Genomic DNA, 22,076 nt, shown 5'->3' with positions numbered 1-22,076 from the left:
GACATGTCGTGATAAGGACTTTAAGACAATTGGCGTCGTCATTATAAAACAAACTCCTAATTGTAAGACATGTTTTAAATTTTAGATAAATTCATGTCTATGCTGGAAACATATCTTTTTGATGATTCATGATGACGTCACTGTTACATGAATATTGTACGCATGGAAATATGTAGGCCTATTCGTTTGAATGCATACAAACAACTTGTTAAATCCTCTTACATTTTTTTTTTTTAGATATGGTGCATACTTTAGAAATGTACGTAGCATGCTTTTGTTTTTTGAGGCTTTGTGTACTGGCAAAAAGCATATCTTATTCTTATAGATTATGTGAATAAGTACGTATTCAAGTACGTTTTGAATAAAACGTATCCAGACAAATGTAAATCATATTTTTACCTCTTTCTTCATGCAGATGTATGCTCTTGCTTAGAGGGTTTGTTTGATAGATAGTGATAGTGCTCACCTCATTGGAAAGGTAATTGGGTAAATATTTGGTTTTAGTATGTCATTCAAACACAACTATAAGTTAACTTCTACATTAACATTTCAAAACTCACAAATTCCACGCACACATTTCATGATTCACAGGATCCAAATTACACCAATCTTATTTACTTTGCAGAGTGCAACAACAGCATAAGTTTGATATACTGAGCAAACAGGCTTGCATTAGTTCCCACTATTCAAGGTTTAAAGTAGTTAAGTAACCAAATTGTACCTTGTTATGTATATTAAGTATATTTACCTTATAGGTATAATGTTGCAAATATGTGGTGCTTATTTCATCCATAACTGCTGCAAAATTGCTTCTTTAAAGGAGCCAATCAGTGTCACTGCCTGTTCCTCTAGAGACGCAATATTGCCCAGTAATCTCAAGGTTCACTTGAGGTTATACTGGGCAACATTGCGCCTCTAAAGGCGTAGACAGTGACACTGACTGGCTCCTTTAAAGAAGCAATTTTGCTGCAGTCATGGATCAAATAAGCACCACATAGGTGCAACATTATACCTATATATATATGGCACAAAATCGCACCCTCAAAAGAGGCTACAATCTTGGAACTTAGGGTGCTTCTTTGCACCCTCACGAAAGGTGTAAAGTTGCACCAAAAGTAGAGGCAAGAGAGGGTGCAAAGTTGCGTCGAAAATTAAAGGGAGAAAGATCGCACCCTCAAGAAAGGTGCATCTCAGCACCAATTAGTGTGGGTGGAAAGATGCACCCTCAAGAAAAGGGTGCAACTTAGCACCACTTAGTGTGGGTGGAAATATGCACCCAAGGGAACCACTTCGCACCCTCAATAAAGGGAGCAATTTTGCACCTTCTTTGGCGGTGCAAAGGTGCACCCACAGGTTGCAAGGTTATACCCTTGCGCAAGGTACCACTTTTGCACCCATTTCTCGAGGGTGCAAGATAACACCCATAGGGAGCCACCAGTGTGACATCACTTTGCACCCTTAAAAGGTGCAAGAATGAATCATTTTTTCTTAGTGTGTAGGTGAAGCAAATCAGAAATAATCATTTTCTTACAGGCCTACACAAGACTGAAGCAACAGCTAATATCAATTATCTTCACTATACTCTTTAGGAATTTTAAAGTCTTCAGAACGTTTTGAAATAAGTATGTAAAGGTATATGAAGGATGAAGAATAAAATGATGGGTTTTGATGAAGTATAAAAATAGTGTTTTACATAACTGTCAAGATTTTGATATAATTGTTACTTTACTTTACTTTACTTTACTTTGCTTTACTTTACTTTACTGCACCTAAAGTTGAAAACCAATTCATTATGCTTATTTATTTGGAGACTCGCTATTATTTACCCTTTTTTGATTTTAATAGTTTGGAGGGAAAAAAAAGCAGAAATAATCACTTTGAAGTAGAAAATATAGAGGCCGACGAAATTATCAATAACAATCACTATCACGTTTTCGTTGTGGTAATGCAAACCTTCATCATCATCTTCATCACCATGTCTCTCTCCCCATCTATCTATCTATCTATCTTTCTATCTTTCTATCTACTTATCTATCTATCTATTTATCTATCTATCTATCTATCTATCTGTGGACAGGACTGCTACAAGGCGATTCGGGACGGACATGCGGATCTCATCACCTTGGATGGCGGGGAAATCTACGAAGCGGGCAAAGATTATGGCCTCGTGCCCATCATCAAAGAAATTTACACCAGAGGTAACGGTCACCCATGTCTTATTCGTGACAAGATACAGTTCCTCAGTTCTTCATGCCTTAGTATTTGAAGAGCTTGCTTCCAAAAGGCGCTAAATCCATCATTTGTCAATGGATTTAGCGCCTTTTCAAAGCAAAGCTCTTCATTTCTTTCCACCCTCATCTCTCCCCAGTAAAACACTTGTCTTTTTACTCTTAATTGGTCCACAAATTATAGTATAGTGTTCTTCACTCGTCAATTCGCAATGCTGCTACGATGAGATGTTTGACTGCTATTGAAATTAATTGATTTACACTCATTTTAATTCATATAATACAGGAAATGTCTGAATTTTGTTGTGAGTACATATAAAAATATATATATAAGAATTGACTCTTGTGTCATTTGATTGGTTGATAATACTTCGTCACTTTGCTGATGACACGAACGTAGTATACAAATCCTTCTAAAATTTGAGATTGCACTCCGCTATGTGTTTCATTTCTTTCCAACAATTCCCTGCCCTACAGCTGTACCATTCTTTGTTGTTCTAGCTGATATTTTCTTACTTTTACTTATTATTCAACGTATATTTTTCTTTTTCATTTTTGATGTTATCGTTGATATTGAAAGTATGATAGAATGTAGTGCGTAATATTTCTTATTTTATGTGATGCAATAAGGACACATTGTGAAATTCAATAATTACAGAAATTTTGCTCAATTTGCCTCTCATGCAGAGAGGTACTATGCCATCGCCGTTGTTCGTGCCAGTGATACGGACATCAACATCACCAACCTGAAGGGTAGGAAGTCGTGTCACACGGGTGTGCGCCGGACTGCGGGTTGGGTTGTTCCCGTTGGTTTCCTGCTTGACAAGGGCTACATGGATCCCGTCGATTGCGGTGACGACATCAACGCCGTGGCCCAGTTCTTCAACCAGAGCTGTGCCCCAGGTAGAATTATTGTCCCACGCTAGGCTGTCCTGTGCAGCAAAAATTAGATTAAAATGACAGAATTACGTGTTTCGTCAGATTAGACGACAAAGAGATTCAACTTTGTTTTAAGTTCAAATGGCAGTTCTATAGTGACGTTCATTGAAATCTATATTCACTTGGTTACATGTGCATGGGGTCTTCCCACGAGCTTGACACCAAAGAGTCTCACAGCCCACGAGCTAGACGTAAAAAATGTCAATGAGCCATACAGCCCACGAGCAAGACACGAAGTAAAACAGGCCCATGAGCTAGACACTATAGGCAAATGAGGCCCGCGAGCACGCCACTAGGCAAATAAGTCCCACGAAATCGACACTAGGTTAAAAAATTTTATTATACGAGATCTCTATACACTACATGTACGTACATTACCTTGAGGTAATGTCGAGCTCTATGGGATTTTTTTTTTTCTTGAGTCTCGCTCGTGAACCATAGCTCGTGAACCACGGCTCATGAGCCTAATTTAGTTGATATCGTGCTCGTGGACCTTTTTCACTTTTATAGTGTGCAGCTCGAGGGCTGTATGACTCAAGAGTTGTATAACTCGTGAGTTGTACGACTTGTAGGCAGGATGACTCGTGGGCTATATGACTCGTGAGCTGTATGACTCGTGGGTTGTATGCCTCGTGGGCGTCGAGCTCGTGATGTACACCCCATTTCAATTACGACTTGTTGATTATTCTTTTCTCGTTTTGCACATAATGATTAAACAGAAGTCAATTTGAAATCGAGTTTACATGATATTGTGCACAATGTTTATGTGCTTCGTATTTAAAGGATGTGTTTTTATGTCAAAAACGGTGGCACGACATTTGCTCCTGCAACAATTGCTCCGCTCTTATTTATCCGCTCTTATTTTCTCCGAGGACATAGAGTTACGGTTATGATAGGGTTTTAGGTTTTGTTTGATGTGAGGATGATGAGGAGGATTAGGATTAGGGTGTGTTTGTGGGTAGAATTTCAGTTTGGCTTAGCGTGCAGATAGTCCATGCGAGCAATATTGTCGCAGGAGCAAATTTCAAGGAACCATCAAAGACTTACTCTTATACGTAACACATTATACATAATATTATTACATGCTGGAAACCATTATGCTCTTAGAACATTTAGATGCAACATTAGTATGCAGTGTAATGTAAGGCCATCTGTATTCACGACAACTTACTATACAGTGAATTACAAAGCTGAGTAGATGAATCAGAGTTGAGAAGGGGGAGGATACGTCTTTACATAATCAGGATTAAGACTGATTATAAGGTTAGAGATTTTTGTAAGGATGGGTGCGTATGTGTGTGTGTGTTGTATGCATTTATATCATATGGAGAGAATGTTCAAGTTTATTAAGTTAATCTTCTCCCCGTTTTGCGTTTGATTTCCATTCTACAACAGGTGCTTTCACCGCGTCCAAAAATCCATACGGCACCAACCCCGCCCACTTGTGTGGAATCTGTACCAATCCGCAATGCCCGCCCGATTCATCGGAACTCTATCAGAGCTATGCCGGAGCTTTCAGGTAATTGAACAATCTAAGACCAACAAAGACAAAGAGTCAAAGAGGGGGAGTTGAGAGGGTTACAGTTTCTCATTCCGGAGGTTCGTAACCCCGAAGGTTCGCTATTCCTTTAGGGTACGTACCTACATCGGAAGGTTCGTTATTCCGAAGGTTCCAAAGGCCTAGTGCACATTAGTCCGATGGCTCGATTGACCGAAAACGGAGAAAGGTTTGTTAATTGAAAACTTAAATGGGCTTACTCATTCGTTAAAGATAATCTGTTCGTTTTTAATATGACAACATGCAGTTAGGTTTGGCGATACCCAAGCGACCCAGCGCCCAACAGGTTCCCCAATTTGGAAACGAAATAGGGTAAAATGTTAAGTGTTGCAACATAAAAAAATAAATAGATAAGCGTCAAAATACATTAGAGAAATTATCGGTGCTACAATGTCTCTTTTAACTATGTTTAACGAGCCTTATTCAATTATTAACTAACCGCATTTCATATTTAGCTTGCATGTGGCAAAGGCTCAAGCGATCTGTATTGCAATCATCGGCCGATGTAAGTCGTGCGCCTTCCTTCTTGCGTCGTCATGAGTATGAACAGTTTACATTATTCAGCTTCTTCGTGACAGCCAAGTGAAGGATCCATTCAATTAAACATGGCAGATAGGATCCTTAGGGTACTAGGATATCAATTTGTTCAAACGGGCACAGTCATACGTCTATGAATTATGATAATTATATAAAACATGGTCTCGGTGTCCACTTACAGATGTCTCGTAGAGGGCGCTGGTGATGTAGCATTCATCAAGCCAGAGGCCTTCCTCGCAAACATGGGTCTGCCTGCTGGAGACCAGTGGAATAGCGCTCTCAACCCGAACGACTACCGCCTGCTCTGCCCCGATGGATCCCGGGGAACGATCGATGATGCCCCCGCTTGTAACTTTGCCAAGGTACGCTAGAATAGTAATAATAATAATTATGCATGAATTCACTATAGATCCCATGACACTCAGCGAGTCCGTTTGACAAGGGATCAAGAGCTCTATCAATGAGCAATGTTCTTTTCCCTTCTACACGAACAATACAATGTTGACTACTTATTTAAGACGGCATTTATAATCCACTACATCAATATAATGTCAAGAACATTGAAGATTTACGTATACTTAATACAACCATTGGAATGAATTTTTAAAGAGAAATCACCATCAAACTGTGTCAATGTATTCACTTGATTGTTTTAATCTTTATTCCTTTTCCTTTTATTTCATCACATAAGCGTATGGTAATAGCTTTTTTTAATCGTGTAATTAGATGTGATTTTTTTTTTTTTTTTGCGCTTGGTTGTAAGGAGCCATTCCGTCGGTATGTTTCTACTGAACATGATTTTGATATTGATTATTGATATTAATATTATTCATTCATGCTTGTTAACATTTATGTAGTATAGAATAAGTATGTTCATGATATATAGGCATTTATTTACACATAATATATATATATATATATATATATATATATACATATATATCAGAGAGACTGATATTATTTATATATATATATGTATATATATATATATATATATATATATATTGTGTGTGTGTGTGTGTGTGTGTATGTATAATTGTGAATAATGTGTTTACTAATGTTCTCCGTAATCTGGTTTAAATAGTCCCCTGCGCACGCTGTGGTCACTTCTCCTACCAAGTCGGTGGACGATATTCAGGCGTTCCAGTCAGTACTAAGGGCAGCTTTGGTATGCATTTCTTCCATTATTTTATTCATTTTCTTTTCTCTGTTCGTATATTGGTGATGGTGGTGGTAACAGAGATAATCCTCTAAAATTATAGTGACATGTCGGCCTATGCATATATCATGGCTCGACATTAACGTTGGGACCACTAAAATCCTTGAATTTGGAAATTTGGTGGCCATGGTGGCCCGACATCATTTGTGTGTGTGTGTGTGTGTGTGTGTGTGGTCTCGGGCCACCGGGCTACGGCCAAAGTCGATCCTTATCATAAGAAGAGACTCTTATTTTTTTGGAATAATTCTTTTTTTCATGATATTATACAGTTAAAGGCATTACTTGATTCACTATTCTGACGATTTTTTTTTTTTTTTTGCACTACTGATGATTCCGTCAGGTATATCAAAGACAGTAGAATCAAACCCCTGTGAAAGAACATACTTCCTATAAACGCCATGCGACCTCTTGTACGTAATCAGCCCCGTCGATGCTTATACGATGTGTGCTTACGGCCGTCACGATCATATCATACCCGTGTTCGGCATTTTCTTCTTAATTTTTCTCTCATTTTAATCCAGCCGCTATTCGCTGCCGATGACAACACGAGGGGATTCCGCATGTTCGATTCGGGGGAGCACCGCGATCTTCTCTTCAAGGACTACGCACGCTCTCTAAAGGATTTGCAAATACCCCAGACTTACAAGACATACCTGGGAGGCTATGCTAACAGCATTGCAGGTTAGATTTTTTTTTTCAAAAAGGTTTTTCGTCTAACCAAACCAAAGAAAAGATAGGTATATCATTGTATATTCCTTAATTTTCTATGAAATTCGATCTCTATTTTTTTCTCCTAGCCCTTGTGATAAGCGGCATATACGATCCTTCATTTGTTCATGACACCTATATTCTAGGTAGTGAATGAGACATCCTTCCCCTCCCCCCCCCCCCCCCTTTCAGGCCGATGTCAGGTTGTTCAGCATATCCACAAAAACTTGAATAAATCTGTAAAAATTGAATAAATCTGAAAAAAAATCTGCTTATCTGAAACAGGCCTGAAAAGGTGTCCGCCAAACACGCTGAGATGGTGCACCACGTCCATCGACGAGACCCGCAAGTGTCGCAGCATGAAGGCAGCCTTCAGCGCCGCCGGCCTCACCCCGGCGCTGTCCTGTTACGAGGAGGAAGGTGTGGGAACGTGCATGGAGAGAATTGCAGGTGAGCCGCCAGCGCGCATGACGCAGCACGTACCTTCGAGATGACCGCAAAAGGGCCATAGGATGTTTTGACGCAAAACAACGGGCGCATTCATGAACGAACTATTCAAGTGTGGATGACCAAAAGTCATCAACAATCCAAAAGGGGAATTGAAAGTTTTTTTTTTACTAATCCTTTTGTGGGTTTACATTATCTCCTTTGCTTTTGTTTACCAAGATTACAGAATTTGCTGTTGAAATCACGTGAAATTTAGTTAGAAGCGGGCCTTCTATTCCCGTCGTTTCTACTGCCTCAAAAACGATTCTGAATTACTTGGAGCATACTTTCTTTCCTATTCATTTCCTACAAACGCTTCTTCATCTCTCAACCAGTTTCTATATCTTTTTAGGCGACATTAGACAGCTGAGAATGATTGCCTCTATGGTTATTTATCCCGTCGAGTTGGTATGAGTGAAGAAATTAAAAGAAATTTAATCACCTTTTAACTAGAAAGAAGCGAGATTATACAACGAAAACAAAACATGATTTTCCATTTTTTGTATTTCAATTTCAATTTCCGTAAAATCTTCTAAATTGGACATTAAATTACAAATATCTTATTTATGTTTTCACAAACAATAGGACGTATTGGATATTTACATGTACAATAAACCGATAATAGAATTTTTAAAAAGTTGACTGGGAGCTATTTAGGATAATGGAAGAAACGATGATCTGACAAAGTATGGTAGTATGTATTATGGGATAAGAATACAGAAGACAGCCTGAAATAAAAAGAAAATAAAAAAACGGAAAGCGTACATTGTGTGTACATATCAAAATGAGGGACGAGGTTGTCCATTGTTCTAGCGTTGCATTGCGATGATAATAAAGGCTATTAAGATACAAGAAAGGGGGTCTACACCAAATACGAGATTTTTTGACTTGTCTTTTTTTTCGGAAAACAAACGAACAGCGGGTTATGCTGACGTGATGACCGTTGATGGGGGAGATCTGTACACTGGTGGACGTGAGCATCACGTGGTTCCGGTTGCTGCCGAGGACTATGAGCAGGGTGATGCCAGCTACTGGGCCGTCGCTGTCGCACGCAAGGAAACGAATTTCGGCCTCGACGACCTCGCCGGGCGAAGATCCTGCCACACCGGTATTGGCAAGACGTCTGGATGGAACGTCCCCATCGGAACGCTGATCAGACAGGGGTACATCACTGTTAACAGCACCACGTGTAATGTGCCGGAAGCAGTAGGTGGGTGGTGGGTGTGTGACCTAATAGATCTCGATGCATGGTTTAATACTTTTGATATCTAATGAATGGCTGAATTTTCATTCATAAGACATCAATAAATATCAGCAAATTGATGTTAATATCTTGGGTAGACGAAACCTGCCAGAGTTTGAATTTTAGTTTTAGATTCTGGTCATATGAAATGTGTCGATAATAATACACGATAGGCTTCATGTATGAGGCAATTCTACATCCTGAATTCAGTTGATTTACTCAGCCAGATTTCACAAAAACGAACAGGATCTCCTGGACTGGACTGCATGTAGCATTCTTGAAGATGACTGATGGACGACGTAACTATAATCTACCCTGTTATAATTGCCTGTCACAGTCCGCATCCACTCGCTGTATAGAAGAATACTCGGGATTGGCCTGATAAGGTTGTTATCTTTGACAATTAGGCTTTCTGATGTTCATCCCAGAATACACTGATCCTCGTGTTTTTGTCAGGACCAAGAAACATCCAGTTCCATTATTGTGCCATTTCATATGCAAAGTGCAATGATCCAATTCCCGCTGAGATGCCTTATGCTATCTAAGGATAACTAAGTTGCTATTGTCACCGTTTATATGCATTCTATCGATGTCCTCTACCTGCAGGCAAATTTTTCAATAGTAGTTGCGTACCTGGTGCAAAATCGTCCAAATACGATCCAAACGGCGACAACCCAGCCAGCTTGTGCAGCCGGTGTAGAGGGACAGGGGACCGCCACTGCGCCAGAAGCGGTGTGGAACCGTACTATGGCTACGCTGGCGCCTTCAGGTATGTCTCTGGCACATGTATGCATGCATGCATGCACACACATGCGCACACGCGCGCGCGCACACGCACGCACGACACGCACGCACGCACACACACACACACACACACACATACAACAAGCAAAAATCAAACAAAGCTTTAGCTTCTTTAGTGGCGACATCTTGCATTCTATAATGCGGGTATCCACTAATAGGATTAATAGAATTGGAGGATTACCGGTACTAAAATGATTATTGAAAGTGCTGCCGCAGGTCGGATCAGGCGTTCTGAAAAAAGACTTATCTGGCTCGATGATTGATTAATCGGTTACATATAATTATCATTTTAGTTATCATCGTTTACATAATTCATGGTGTCGTTAACATGAGCCATTGAGGCCAACAGTGTAATTTGTTCTTGTCATCATAACTTCTTTGAAGTAGCCCTGTTACATCAAGTGTTATCATGTATCATGTAATATCTGCGTAAGTCTAATCTTCAAATCAATTTTGGTCATTACTTTCTCATCTCTTTCGATGACGTACAACAGGTGCCTTGCGGAGGGACAGGGTGACGTCGCGTTCGTGAAGCACACCACGGTGGCAGAAAATACGGACTTCGAAGACGAGGACCATGACAGCCTCGGATGGAACGCTGACCTCGTCGGCTCGGACTACGAGCTGCTGTGTCTGAACGGGTCGAGGGCACCCGTCGGCCAGTTCATGAGCTGCAACCTGGCCAGAGTGCCCGCCCACGTCGTGGTGACCGCCGCCAACAAAACGGGGGCTGAGAGGGAGGAGATCTGGGACTTGCTGGACCAGGCTCAGGTCTCAAAGATGATTTTTTTTTTTTTAATCCATTTGATCTGATCCTGATAACAAAATGCCGTTGGCATTGTGTATTATTATTACAGTGGAGTGTATTACATGGTGAGAAAACGAAATTTTGTTTTCAAAATGGCAACATTGTGTCATAAGTGGCATTTCAATTGTCTAACAGATTTTGTAGTGAAAGTGAGTTTTGGTACATCTCCAGATGTCGCTACTTTCGAAGCGTTTCAAAATACAATTGTATAGAGTTTAATTGCCCGTTTTCGATTAGTATGAAATGCATTTCGGCGCCAGAAAAAAAAAGAAGCTATTTAAGTGTGAGGCCGCATGACTTGTTTCTGTTCTTACAGTTTTGGAAGACAATTTAATTGATGGCACCCATGCAATATTACTGGGATACAACTTCCCCATTCATTAAATTTTGACGCTGTATCCTGAGTGATCTGTATCGGTGATAATTTATATCTTTACGTTATCAATTTGCCTCTTAATTGGGCAGTTGCGATTGCCAAAATGGTTGCCCGCATTCCCCTCCCCTTTTGCCTTCCTTACCACCCCCCCCCCCCAAAAAAAAAAAAAATAAAAAAATGAGCTATCATGCCAGTCCGAGCTTACATACTAAGTTTGAATCAATCTATGAGTTACTAGTATGCGAATTTCAAAGAGCATCTATAGGTACGTGATTCTTCGCCCACACTAACAAAGGCCATACGCGTATAAAAGGTCAAGGTATGCCTTTTTACGACCCTTTGGACGCGTGCTACCCTTTATTTAATCTTCAAAACCACCTCCGTGAATTCGGGCGATTCGCTTTTATCAGTTCGCTCATCATAATCTGCACCCCTTCTTCCTGTCATACAATGTATACATGCAGGGTCTGTTCGGCAGTGACACCGGAACCAATTTCAAGATGTTCGATTCGGCGGACTTCGGCGGCAGTAACCTCCTCTTCAAGGATTCGACAAAGCATCTGAGCGACGTCGATGACCGCGATGAGTACGACACGTGGCTGGGGGCCGACTACCTGGGCAATCTCGACGCCCTCAACTGCGTTAACTGAGGCTGAATGAGGCCAGCACTTCCGCGTAATAACCTTCACTCCAAGTATCAGAACGGAGTTACGAACAGAAAAGAAAACATGTCTTCTCACTGTAAAGTGTCCCATGCCGTTTTCGTTATAAATCACAATATTTCCCCACTTTTGTAGACTCTTCTACCAACATACTTGACCAATACAGAAATCCCGGCTTTCTCTTCCCACTGGATTTTGTTATAAGGGGGATCAGAAATAGACAAAAATCAGCAGTGTTGGGCACTGTGAATGTTACAGAATGAGGGGAAATACTGGAAAAAGCATCTTTATAACTAACTTCAGTCAGTCATTAATTTTGGTTGCAGTGTCTTCTTTCCCGATTCCACAACACTAAGTAGTCGTGGTTGTATTTTCTAATGGGGTGGGATCTTCCCTTCCCTTCCCTTCCCTTATATACGAAACATAGATACTGAGTAGAATTCCCATCCATGAACACAAGACGTAGCACTCATAGCTGAAATCATTTGTCTGCAACGTGTTTCATTTTTTTATAGTTGTGTGTTTGTGTGTGTGTGCCTTTTCACCTTCAACTTAGGCACCACAGAAAAACCTGATAGAGAGATATCTTCGTCGCGACGATGTCGCATTGTGCACGTTTGATGATTTGCATATGAACAGGCGTCACGTGCATATGAATAAGCAACCGTGCATATGAATACACGTACTTTCTATTCATACCTTTGTTTATTCGTCCCGACGATAAGCGACGATAGAGAAAGGATTCCCTTTCACTAATCGTCGCTCTTCGTCCCGACTTACTAGCTATTTTCAAAGTTCGGCTTCTATTGTGCCTTGCGTTTCTTTTTGTTAAGAACGTCGCATATCGTTCCCGACGAATCATTGTTCAACCGTCGGGAAACGTCCTGACTATATGGCTTCGTTTCAATGCCGTTCGTGTTCAAGTTTATGTTTTGTTCAGCTTTACTTGTCACAGCATAAAGCCCGTTATCCGTGTGATCTAAAACGTCGCATATCGTCCCGACGAATTACCATTACTGGCATAACAGGCTGACTTTCCGTCTTTTGTGCAAATGGTAGTTACGGCGATGTGAAAGGAGACTTGACCGCAGTCGATAGACATTGAATTTGTATTATCTTGTCTTTACGCGTAGGAAACACGGCGGAGAGATTTTGTCCGGTTTACAAACGAAAACTTGACCATCGTTGCAAAACTTATTTGATGGTCGCCGTTCGTTGTCAAACTCCGACAACTTCTGTCATATTTTTTGCTGTAGAATACATTGATTTTTTTTTTTGGTATTTGACACAACATTGAATCAAATATTTGTATTTTAACAACGTGTTTACCTATTTATTCTGTTGCGGCATTTACTTCCACTGGTCGTTGGCCTTCGCGTGGTTGTAATCATTGTTAACATTTATGTCGTCTTGTAAAATTTTAGAGCGGGCGGAGAGATTCTGTCCAGCGTTCAAACGGGAATTCGACTGCAGAACTTGTTTCAGCTGTCAATCCCTGCTGACTGTTCTCATTGTTTGTTATGCTAAAAAAGGGATATTGATTTCATGTTGTCAACATACCAAAAAATGTCAGCTGCATTCGCCTTTTGACCTTACTGTAAAGGCGGATTTTTTTTTTTCACCCACTTTGCGCAACCAGAAACTAGCGCAAAAAGAAAATTATGCGAATGTTTTCACTTGCCATTATGTTTCAGGAGATGATGTCTTGGTTTCGGTAAAATACGAAACTCTCTTTCACGGCCGAGTGCGAAGAATTGGTCACTAAGATGGTTGATGGTATAGCTACGACGACTTGTAAGGAAACTTGACTGTTATCGAATTAATTGTTAAGCTTCAGGTGGAGAGATTTTGTCCGACTTCCAAACGGGAACTAGACTAACATTCTTATACTTATTTCAGCTGGTTGTCTTTCTTTGTTAAACTCCGTTGACTTCTGTCATTTTTGTAGCTGCATAGAATACATTGATTTCTGTGTTCTTTGACACATCATTGAATCAGTGTGTATTTTAATACCAGGTTTACCTTTTTACTTTGTTGCGGCATTTACTTCCGTCCAGCTTTCGAACGGGAATTCGACTGAAGAACTTGTTTCAGCTGTCCATCCCGCTTTTGTCGATCCCTGTTAACTGTTCTTATTGTTTGTTATTCTTAGAAAAAGAAACAAAACAAAGAAAAAAATTGATTTCATGTTGTCAACATACCATAGAATGTCATCTGCGTTCGCCTTTTAACTTTACTGTAAAGGCGGATTTTTTTTTTTCGCCCACTTTCCGCAACCAGAAACTAGCACCAAAGGAAAATTATGCAAATGTTTTCACTTGCCATTATGTTTCGGGAGATGATGTCTTAATTTCGGGAACACACACACACACATACAAAATAAACCACACACATACACACACACACACACACGGAACTCTTTTTTTCACGGCCGAGTGCGAAGAATTGGTCGCTATAAGCCCCTTTTACACTTTCACGGATTGCATCACGGATGACCACGGATCGTCGGTCCGAGGTCATCCGTACTATTTCCGGCATGACCGTGTTGACTTCGTGAAGTCATCTGACATCATCCTTGATCATCCGGCATGTCCGCCGAAAAAAAAAAAGTGAGCTTGCTTAATTTTTCATCCCGGACATTACGGATGGAAATCAATACAAACTCTTCCTTGTCGGCACCATCTACTCCGTGTTGCATCCGTATTCCTTTCTTGTAGGCACCGGCTACTCCGTGTTGCCTACGTGAAGACATCGGAAAGTCCGTATTAGCATCGGCTCCATCCGGGATGAAAAATTCGTGTATATTTTTTTCCAATACAAGCTCAGAAAGTCAATGAAATTTGCTCACATCTTCACCCATCAGGACAGCCAATCGACTCCTCTAGTAGGTTTATATCGCATGAGAATCTTCAGTGACCCACACACATCTTCTTGCTGTTTTTTTTTTTTTTTTTTTTGGGGGGGGGGTTGATTTGTCTTAGTTTGTTTTGCTTTGTTTATGTTGTTATGTTCCCGCAAAATCAGATTTTGCAACAAAGAGATATGCCTTTATGATGTCGACAAGCAGATGCGTATGTAATCTGCTGTAGATTTTCTGGTGTGCTTGTTACATATTACTTAGCTCTGGAAGCATGTCGCCCAAGAATGATAAAGTATCTTAAGAAAAAGCAAATGTAATGTGTCAACTTTTTTGGGATATCCGCGTAAACACCGCGAAGGGACCCAGTTGCATCCGTGCTCTTCCTTGATATCCGTGTTAGCTCCGTATCGTTTCCGCTGTGGTCCGCGTTCATTCCTTGTCTGTCCGTGTAGGCACCGTACGTGTCCTTGTAGCTACCGTACTTGTCCGTGTAGACAACCAGTTGGGACTGCATTCACACCGGCATTGAAAGGAAAATCGATATTTTGCATGCCGGAACACCACGGATGACGATCCGTGGTCATTCGTGAAGCAATCCGTGAAAGTGTAAAAAGGGGCTTGTGATGATATTAAAAGATGGTAGCTACGAGTTGTAAGGAAACTTGACTGTTATTGATATAATATTGTTTGGCATCAGGTGGTGAGATTTTGTCCGACTTCCAAACGGGAACTAGACTATCATTCTAATACTTATTTCAGCTGGTCGTCGTTCTTTGTCAAACTCCGTTAACTTCTGTCATTTTTGTTGCTGTAGAATACATTGATATTTGTGTTCTTTGACACACCATTGAATCAAATCTTTGTATTTTAACACCGGGTTTACCTTTTTATTCTGTTGCGGCATTTACTTTAACTGGTCGTCGGCCTTCGTGATGGTTGTAATATAATTGCTAAAATCTATGTCGTCCTGTAATACTTAAGAGCTGGAGGAGAGATTCTGTCCAGCTTTCAAACGGGAATTCGACTGCAGAACTTGTTTCAGCTGTCCTTTTCCGGCTGAGTGCGAAGAAATGGTCGCCAAGAAGGTTGATGGTAGCTACGACAAGTTGTAAAGAAACTTGACTATTATTGATATAACAATACATTGTTAAGCTTCAGGTGGAGAGATTTCTCCGATTTCCAATGGTTTGTTTCATTTAACATATTAAAGATATTTTCTTTCAGTTACATGCATTCTTTCAAATGTTGGGGTAAGTTTACAATTATGAATGAGTATCTTATGCTTTGAATTGCACCATGTGCCCATTTCTATGCAAGAGCCAAATTTTCCTTTTCTTGAACTTGTTGGACACCTCAGTGTCTATATAGAATAGTCATTTCAGGCTAGAGAGGCGCATCAAGTTTGAACTTTGTGTTTGATAGGCTATTGTCATCTTAAAGACGACTTATAATGTCGCTCAAATCGAATGAATGGAGCAAGCCCTCTTACGATGCATGCTCGGATCTACAAAGACTTTATGGTCTAGTGCTCCGACATACCCAACAAAGAGACGGGACGAAAAGCATCGGTGTCTGTTTTCTCTGTTCTGTCCTTACCCTTTCCTCTATTCTTCTATCATCCCTCCTCTTCCATGATGTCCTCGCCTATCATATATTATAGGCTAACACTAGAGGCGCCTGCCCCCGGGAAAGGCCGAGACCTCACCGGCGTCGGCGGGCGGGTCCTCTACCTGCTTGCCGACGGGAACGGCGTAACCCTGCATGTCGGTGCAGGAGTATAGGCAGGCGATATCTTTTCTTAAAACGTGTCCCCTTTCTTTCTCTGTAAATATCTCGTTTGTAAATATTGATACACACACACACACACACACACACATATATATATATATATATATATATATATATATATATATATAATAATAATAATAATAATTATTATTATTATTATTATTATTATTATTATTATTATTATTATTATTATTATTATTATTATTATTATCATTATTATTAGATTTTGTAAATAATTAGAAGTAGTGTAGGTTTTTATAATTGAATTTAAGTGTATATTTAAATTGAATATATTCTTTGGAGTAAATTGCCCACCCGGCACACCCGCCAGAGAGCTCCACAAAACTAAAAGAACAACAACAACTACATCGGTGGTACACAGGATGTGGTTGCTTAGGCGATGCTTTCTATTGTCGGGATGGGGATGATGATGTAGGCGACGCTTTCTATTGTCCGGATGGGGATGAAGAAGGTTCTTTTATAACGTGAAACGTTCAGCGTAGCAAACTTAATCTCCTGAAAGTAGATAGCGGCAGTCCAATCAAAAAGAAACTGCCGCGTACTGTTGACGTGCTTGTACATTATACGAAAAAGCTATTCTTGCTTGTTGTGATGACTACACGTTGGCATAGCGGTACTCACACTGTTGCTGATCACTTGATGATCTGACAATTAACCTACATGTTGCATAATATTTCAAATGGGCCATTGGAAGTTTGACGGAAATTTGTATACATTGCTAACCATTCTCCTTTCGTCCGTGTATATGAATTCGTCAACATAGAATGAAATTTGAAGATTTGGCGCCTAATATATTTGAACCGAATTTTGGAATATGCTTCAGGTTCTCTTCCTGCAGATGTTAATCCCACAATGTCGATCAAATTATACGACAGTTAATCTTTCTGAAGCGGTGGACACACAAAATTGTCATGTCAGTGATCATCCTAAGAATGATGTGTAAAGAAGACGAAGTTTAACCTTGCCTTTGGTTTTGTATTGTTTTACCGCTTAAGTTGCAACATGCGAACACAAGGTTTTACTGTAAAACGAGGAATAATTGCGTGCATGATAATTTTGCAAATTTCCCGAGAACCAAGAGATTAACATGCGAGTGGAAGTTCTTGCCTACACTATGTGCATTGAATGCCAGCGACAATAAGCATAATTATTTATTCCACGGATACTTTAATGATATTAAGAATCGCAAATCTTCAGTATTGCAGGGATGAGCCATAAAAATCAAGCATAATCATGACTGTTTTATGCCAAATAACATTGTTTTTTTGTTTTTTTTATTTTCATTTTTTTTTTGTTATTTTTTGTTATTTTTTTTTTTTTTTTTTTTTGGGGGGGGGGGGCGAGGGCGCCGTGGCACGGTGGATATTTAAGCTTCACGACTCCCAGTCGAAGGACCCGAGTTCAATTCCCTCCCCGCAGCGATTACGTCCTATTCCGTCCTATAGCAACTCTATATAGGGCAATAATGTCAGGCGGGCCCTCTGATAGCTAGAGCACTGATAGCATTGAAGAGGCTACTCTAAATAGAGAATACTTCTTTTGCAATTATCATCATTATTATCGTTATTGTTATTGTTATGATTATTGCGTTGTTTTTTGTTTTTTTGTTTTTGTTTGTTTGTTTGTTGTTTTTTTTTTGGGGGGGGGGGCTACTATTGCTACAATATCATTAGTCTTGCATGAATGCGGTTAGGATATGTTCTACCTCCTATCTCTTTGTAACATTCATCTATCATCTTCACAACAAATTTCAAGACATCATTATGTTTCTGTCATGTACTACTGTAAAAGTGGATATTTTCGCGCGACTAATTTTTCGCGTTTGGCCGGGTAAGAAGAGATTCGCGTGTTTTTAATTCCGCGGAATAAAGACATCACGCACAGGAACATACAGCAAGCAAAAAATATTCACGTGCTTTTATTTTCACGCTAGTTTCTGGTTTCGCGGAAATTTCAACACAGCGAAAATTTCCACTTTTACAGGTAGTCATAGGGATATTCATTTCACTTTGAAATACTGCGATAGTAATTGACATAATCAGACAATGATTATTTTTTTTTTAGTATGACAGGAAGGGCTCATCGTGAATCCAAAACCCAAAGAGAAGTGCGATTTGAAATGGCTGAGATATAGGTGCCCGCCTTTTACAAGGATCGCTATGTTTCACTTTGTTTCTGGATATCTCTACCATTTCAGAACCGATCTTCACCAAATGAAATTTGATTTCCTGTCAGAATTGTATGCTCTTTAATATTTCTTTCTTTTCAAAGTACGTTGTATCTGTAAAAAGGCTAATAGCTGAATCCTCATCTCAACCAATTATACTATTTCATGCTTAACACCAGTCCTTGAATATACTTCTCTGCCCCTCGAAAAAAAAAAAGCGGACAGTTTATCAGCATGTAGCACATTGATTTGATGAAACTGCAATACTGAGGCTGTACTTTTTTACATGTTTAGATTAGTTTCTTTTTGATAGCAGCGGAATAGTGTGCAATGAAAGCCGACTTATGGATGTTATCATAATACGTTATCGAGTCTTGTACGATACACTGTTACCTGTAATCTTTAATTATAATTTTGCGATTTTCGTCTTTTACGTTAACTTTCAGTATATATATTATGTATCAAAATGGACATGCGCCATTTTAGATGTTATATAGAGTTATTCTTGACAACGGTTTGTTACATTAAACATATTCAAAGTGCTTTTTTTTCAGTACCATGCATTCTATCAAATGTCTAGTAAGTTTACAACTAAGAATTAGTATGCTTAGAATTGCACCATTTGCCCATTTTTATGCAAGAGCCAAATTTCCCTCTTTTTGTACGCGGTGGACACCTCAGTGTCTATATAGAATATGAGAATGATAGTTATTTCAGGCTAGAGGGGCGCATCAATTTTGAACTTTGTGTTTGAAAGGCTATTGTCATCTTAAAGACGACTAATGATGTCGCTCAAATCGACTGGAGCAAGCCCTCTTATGATTCATGCTCGGATCTATAAAGACTTTATGGTCTAGACATTCCCAGTAGTATACGCGAAAGAGACGGGACGAAAAGCATCGGTGGTACACAGGATGTGGTTGCTTAGGCGACGCTTTCTATTGTCAGGATGGGGATGAAGAAGGTTCTTTTATTATGTGAAACGTTAAGCGCGTGGCCATCTTAATCTCCTGAAAGTAGCTAGTATTAGGAGTCCATTCAAAAAGAAACTACCGCGTACCATTGAATTGTATATCAGAGAAGCTTACAACCTGTTTCTTTTCTCGGACGAAACGCTATAGCAGTCCTGCTTAGCGACGGCGTTCACGCTCCATCTCACGCACTACCATGAGAAGGAATAGCGATACCACGCATGATACATGAAAACATGTTTAAAAGGCGAGAAAACTAATGAAATTTAAAGTTGACTTCTCCTTCCTCTTTCAATGAAAACAGAATAATTGAATAGATCTATTGAAGCGGATTGTCACTGCTGCGAACGATCGCCATAGCATCGTTAGTCTTGCGAGCAAATCAAAATCCTAATACTTTTATTTTTGCCTGATAATATGAGTAGTAACCCTTTAAAGGACTCGCAAATTCGACGTTTCAAACAGTATAGTAAAACAATGATATGTATTTCAAAAACATTTGGATGCGTTGGGTGTTAGCATTTAATAGCATCCATCTGCATTTTATTTTCCGTCCGTATTGCACACAGAAACGCAAGCAAACATTATACTGTGAATACGCTGTAAAGCATCGTATCATTATTAAAAGTGTATTCATTCTTCTTTTATTTTCAGCCTGCTTGAAGTAGTAGTCAAACCATGTGATCAGTCAGGCAGCCAATGTATAAAGATAGTCGTTACTCAATATTCGTTTGATTTGTTACTGTGTGGTTACGATTACGAACGTTGGTTATGAGTCCGAAACACTCGTTCATATCGAACTACATGTGTAAAGATCAAAGCTGTTTCGATAGTATAGCTCGGAACGAGTTCAAAACGCAATCGAAATCATCAGAATGCTATCATAGGCGGAAATTATAGCTGTGGAAAACTTGTATTAAATATAGGTCAATAAAGATTGCCATATCCAATCTCCGTAAAAAGTTTTGATTCATGCCATCTTCTGAGCATTTTGAGATATTTTGCTTGTGTTTTGATTATGTTACGATTTAGGTTTGAACTATGAAAATTGAAAGGTGTGGTTACCTCAACGATGTCGCAGTTCCATTAACCATGATGGGTAAAGGGAACTCATGACTTTATAAGACTAATCCTTGCTAAATTGAAGATCAATTCTTTAAACCATCACTTATGTCTTGTAAATAGATACGTCTGTAATCATAACCAAAATGCCTTAGGAGACAAAAATCATCAAACGTTTATAAGCGTCATCCGACAAATTTACAATAGTGTAGACAATGCGAATGTATGATTGCCCCATTTGCATGTAGCTGTAAGCTATCTTTACGTTGAAGTTAACTTCCCACCTTGAGAAAAAGAAAAAAAAAGAAGTCGGGTTTTCGCTAGAGGTACTTATTAGGAAACGGTATAAAAACAATTGTCTACTATACATCAAGAGATAACCTATACAAACATGAAACACACGCATATTCTGTTCGTTATATGCATGGATCTGTTTATTTGTCTTTTTCTCCATCCTTTACAAGTAACTTTCAATACGCAGTAGTTCAAAGGATGTTTTGATATACAGGAAGGTAAACGAGTAATTGCTGTTCGATCACCGCGATCCCCTGACTTTCAGCTAGAGCCGCGTTGGCCAGCACGCAATGCTAAATCCCTCTAACCAAAGATTCTACGGAACAGTATTACCCAGTGATGAAAAAAAAAAATCCAACAAATCTTTATTTCCCGTTTTTTGTTGTTGTTTTTTCTGTCTCAAACACTGTCATTTCTCGTTGAAAAGTTATCTTTCGACATTATTGCAATAGTCGGGTAACGGGAAAACAAAACGTAAGGATTTTGTGTTTGATTCCGCACATATTCTCTGTTATTTTACATATGTAGAGAAAGAACGAAAGAAAGAAAGAAAGAAAGAAAGAAAGAAAGAAAGAAAGAAAGAAAGAAAGAAAGAAAGAAAGAAAGAAAGAAAATGATCCCATACTCGTCTAAGGAAGTTTAAGCTTTTCACGCTGCAACCTAGTAGGTGACGTCTATTCGGTGCACATGGCGCTCTCTCAAAATGAGTACTATGTCGCACGTGGAGTTTTCCTGTAATGAGCCAGATGAAGGGGATGCACTACTCGGGTCAAATAGGGAAGTTATTTTATGACGGATAATGATTCCTTGGTGTTTTATTTATCTGTTCAGAAAATTTCGGTGTGAAAAAATTAGTAAAAGTGTCCCAAATCACGGTTGCTTTGAGACATTTTTGTTTTCCGTTACAATTTTTTTTTCCAACCATCGACTTTACGGTGCGCTTTGCACCTATTGTTCTTGCCCGATCGTAGCCTTTTGTCAAGGCCCTCTCGCTGTAATGGGCAAGCGAAGCGAGCCCAGCCGACCGCGCCAGCGCGCAACCCCACTCAGCTACATTTGGGCTTTCTTCACCATACAGCGAGAGGGCCTTGACAAAAGGTTAGCCCGATCGAGGCTCCGCTTCCGTTGTAGAGCATAAGATGCTAATGAGCATTGCTCTTGACCCCATTGAAGACAAAAGGCATAGAGCGTGCGGCGGCGAGGGCTTTAGAATTGCGCAATACTGATGAGCTGAGCAAGACTCTGATCGGCGATATACACGCACCACATTTCATGAAGTGGTGATTGGCATGACGCACAATGGCGTTCGAAAAGTGTAGACACAAAGTACGATATGTATATATAT

At 39.7% G+C, this 22,076-nt stretch overlaps 1 protein-coding gene across 1 annotated transcript in view; it reads left to right on the top strand.

Moving 5' to 3' along the window:
- LOC140234082 (melanotransferrin-like) overlaps window positions 1–11,622 on the top strand; it is a 37,810-nt gene extending 26,188 nt beyond the window's left edge. Inside the window, exons 3-13 of the mRNA XM_072314161.1 lie at window positions 2,078–2,198; window positions 2,916–3,131; window positions 4,563–4,686; window positions 5,444–5,624; window positions 6,347–6,430; window positions 7,003–7,162; window positions 7,475–7,639; window positions 8,595–8,885; window positions 9,525–9,687; window positions 10,217–10,493; window positions 11,371–11,622. Of these exons, the coding sequence (XP_072170262.1) occupies window positions 2,078–2,198; window positions 2,916–3,131; window positions 4,563–4,686; window positions 5,444–5,624; window positions 6,347–6,430; window positions 7,003–7,162; window positions 7,475–7,639; window positions 8,595–8,885; window positions 9,525–9,687; window positions 10,217–10,493; window positions 11,371–11,556 (1,968 nt within the window). The 3' untranslated portion in view covers window positions 11,557–11,622. The remainder of the gene's footprint in view (window positions 1–2,077; window positions 2,199–2,915; window positions 3,132–4,562; window positions 4,687–5,443; window positions 5,625–6,346; window positions 6,431–7,002; window positions 7,163–7,474; window positions 7,640–8,594; window positions 8,886–9,524; window positions 9,688–10,216; window positions 10,494–11,370) is intronic.
- The last annotated feature ends 10,454 nt before the right edge of the window (window positions 11,623–22,076 follow it).

This window comes from Diadema setosum, chromosome 10, assembly GCF_964275005.1.
Source record: "Diadema setosum chromosome 10, eeDiaSeto1, whole genome shotgun sequence".
In the NCBI taxonomy this organism is placed as follows: Eukaryota; Metazoa; Echinodermata; class Echinoidea; order Diadematoida; family Diadematidae; genus Diadema; species Diadema setosum.
Note: the sequence above shows the minus strand (reverse complement) of the source record. Positions and strands in the feature narration are given on the sequence as shown.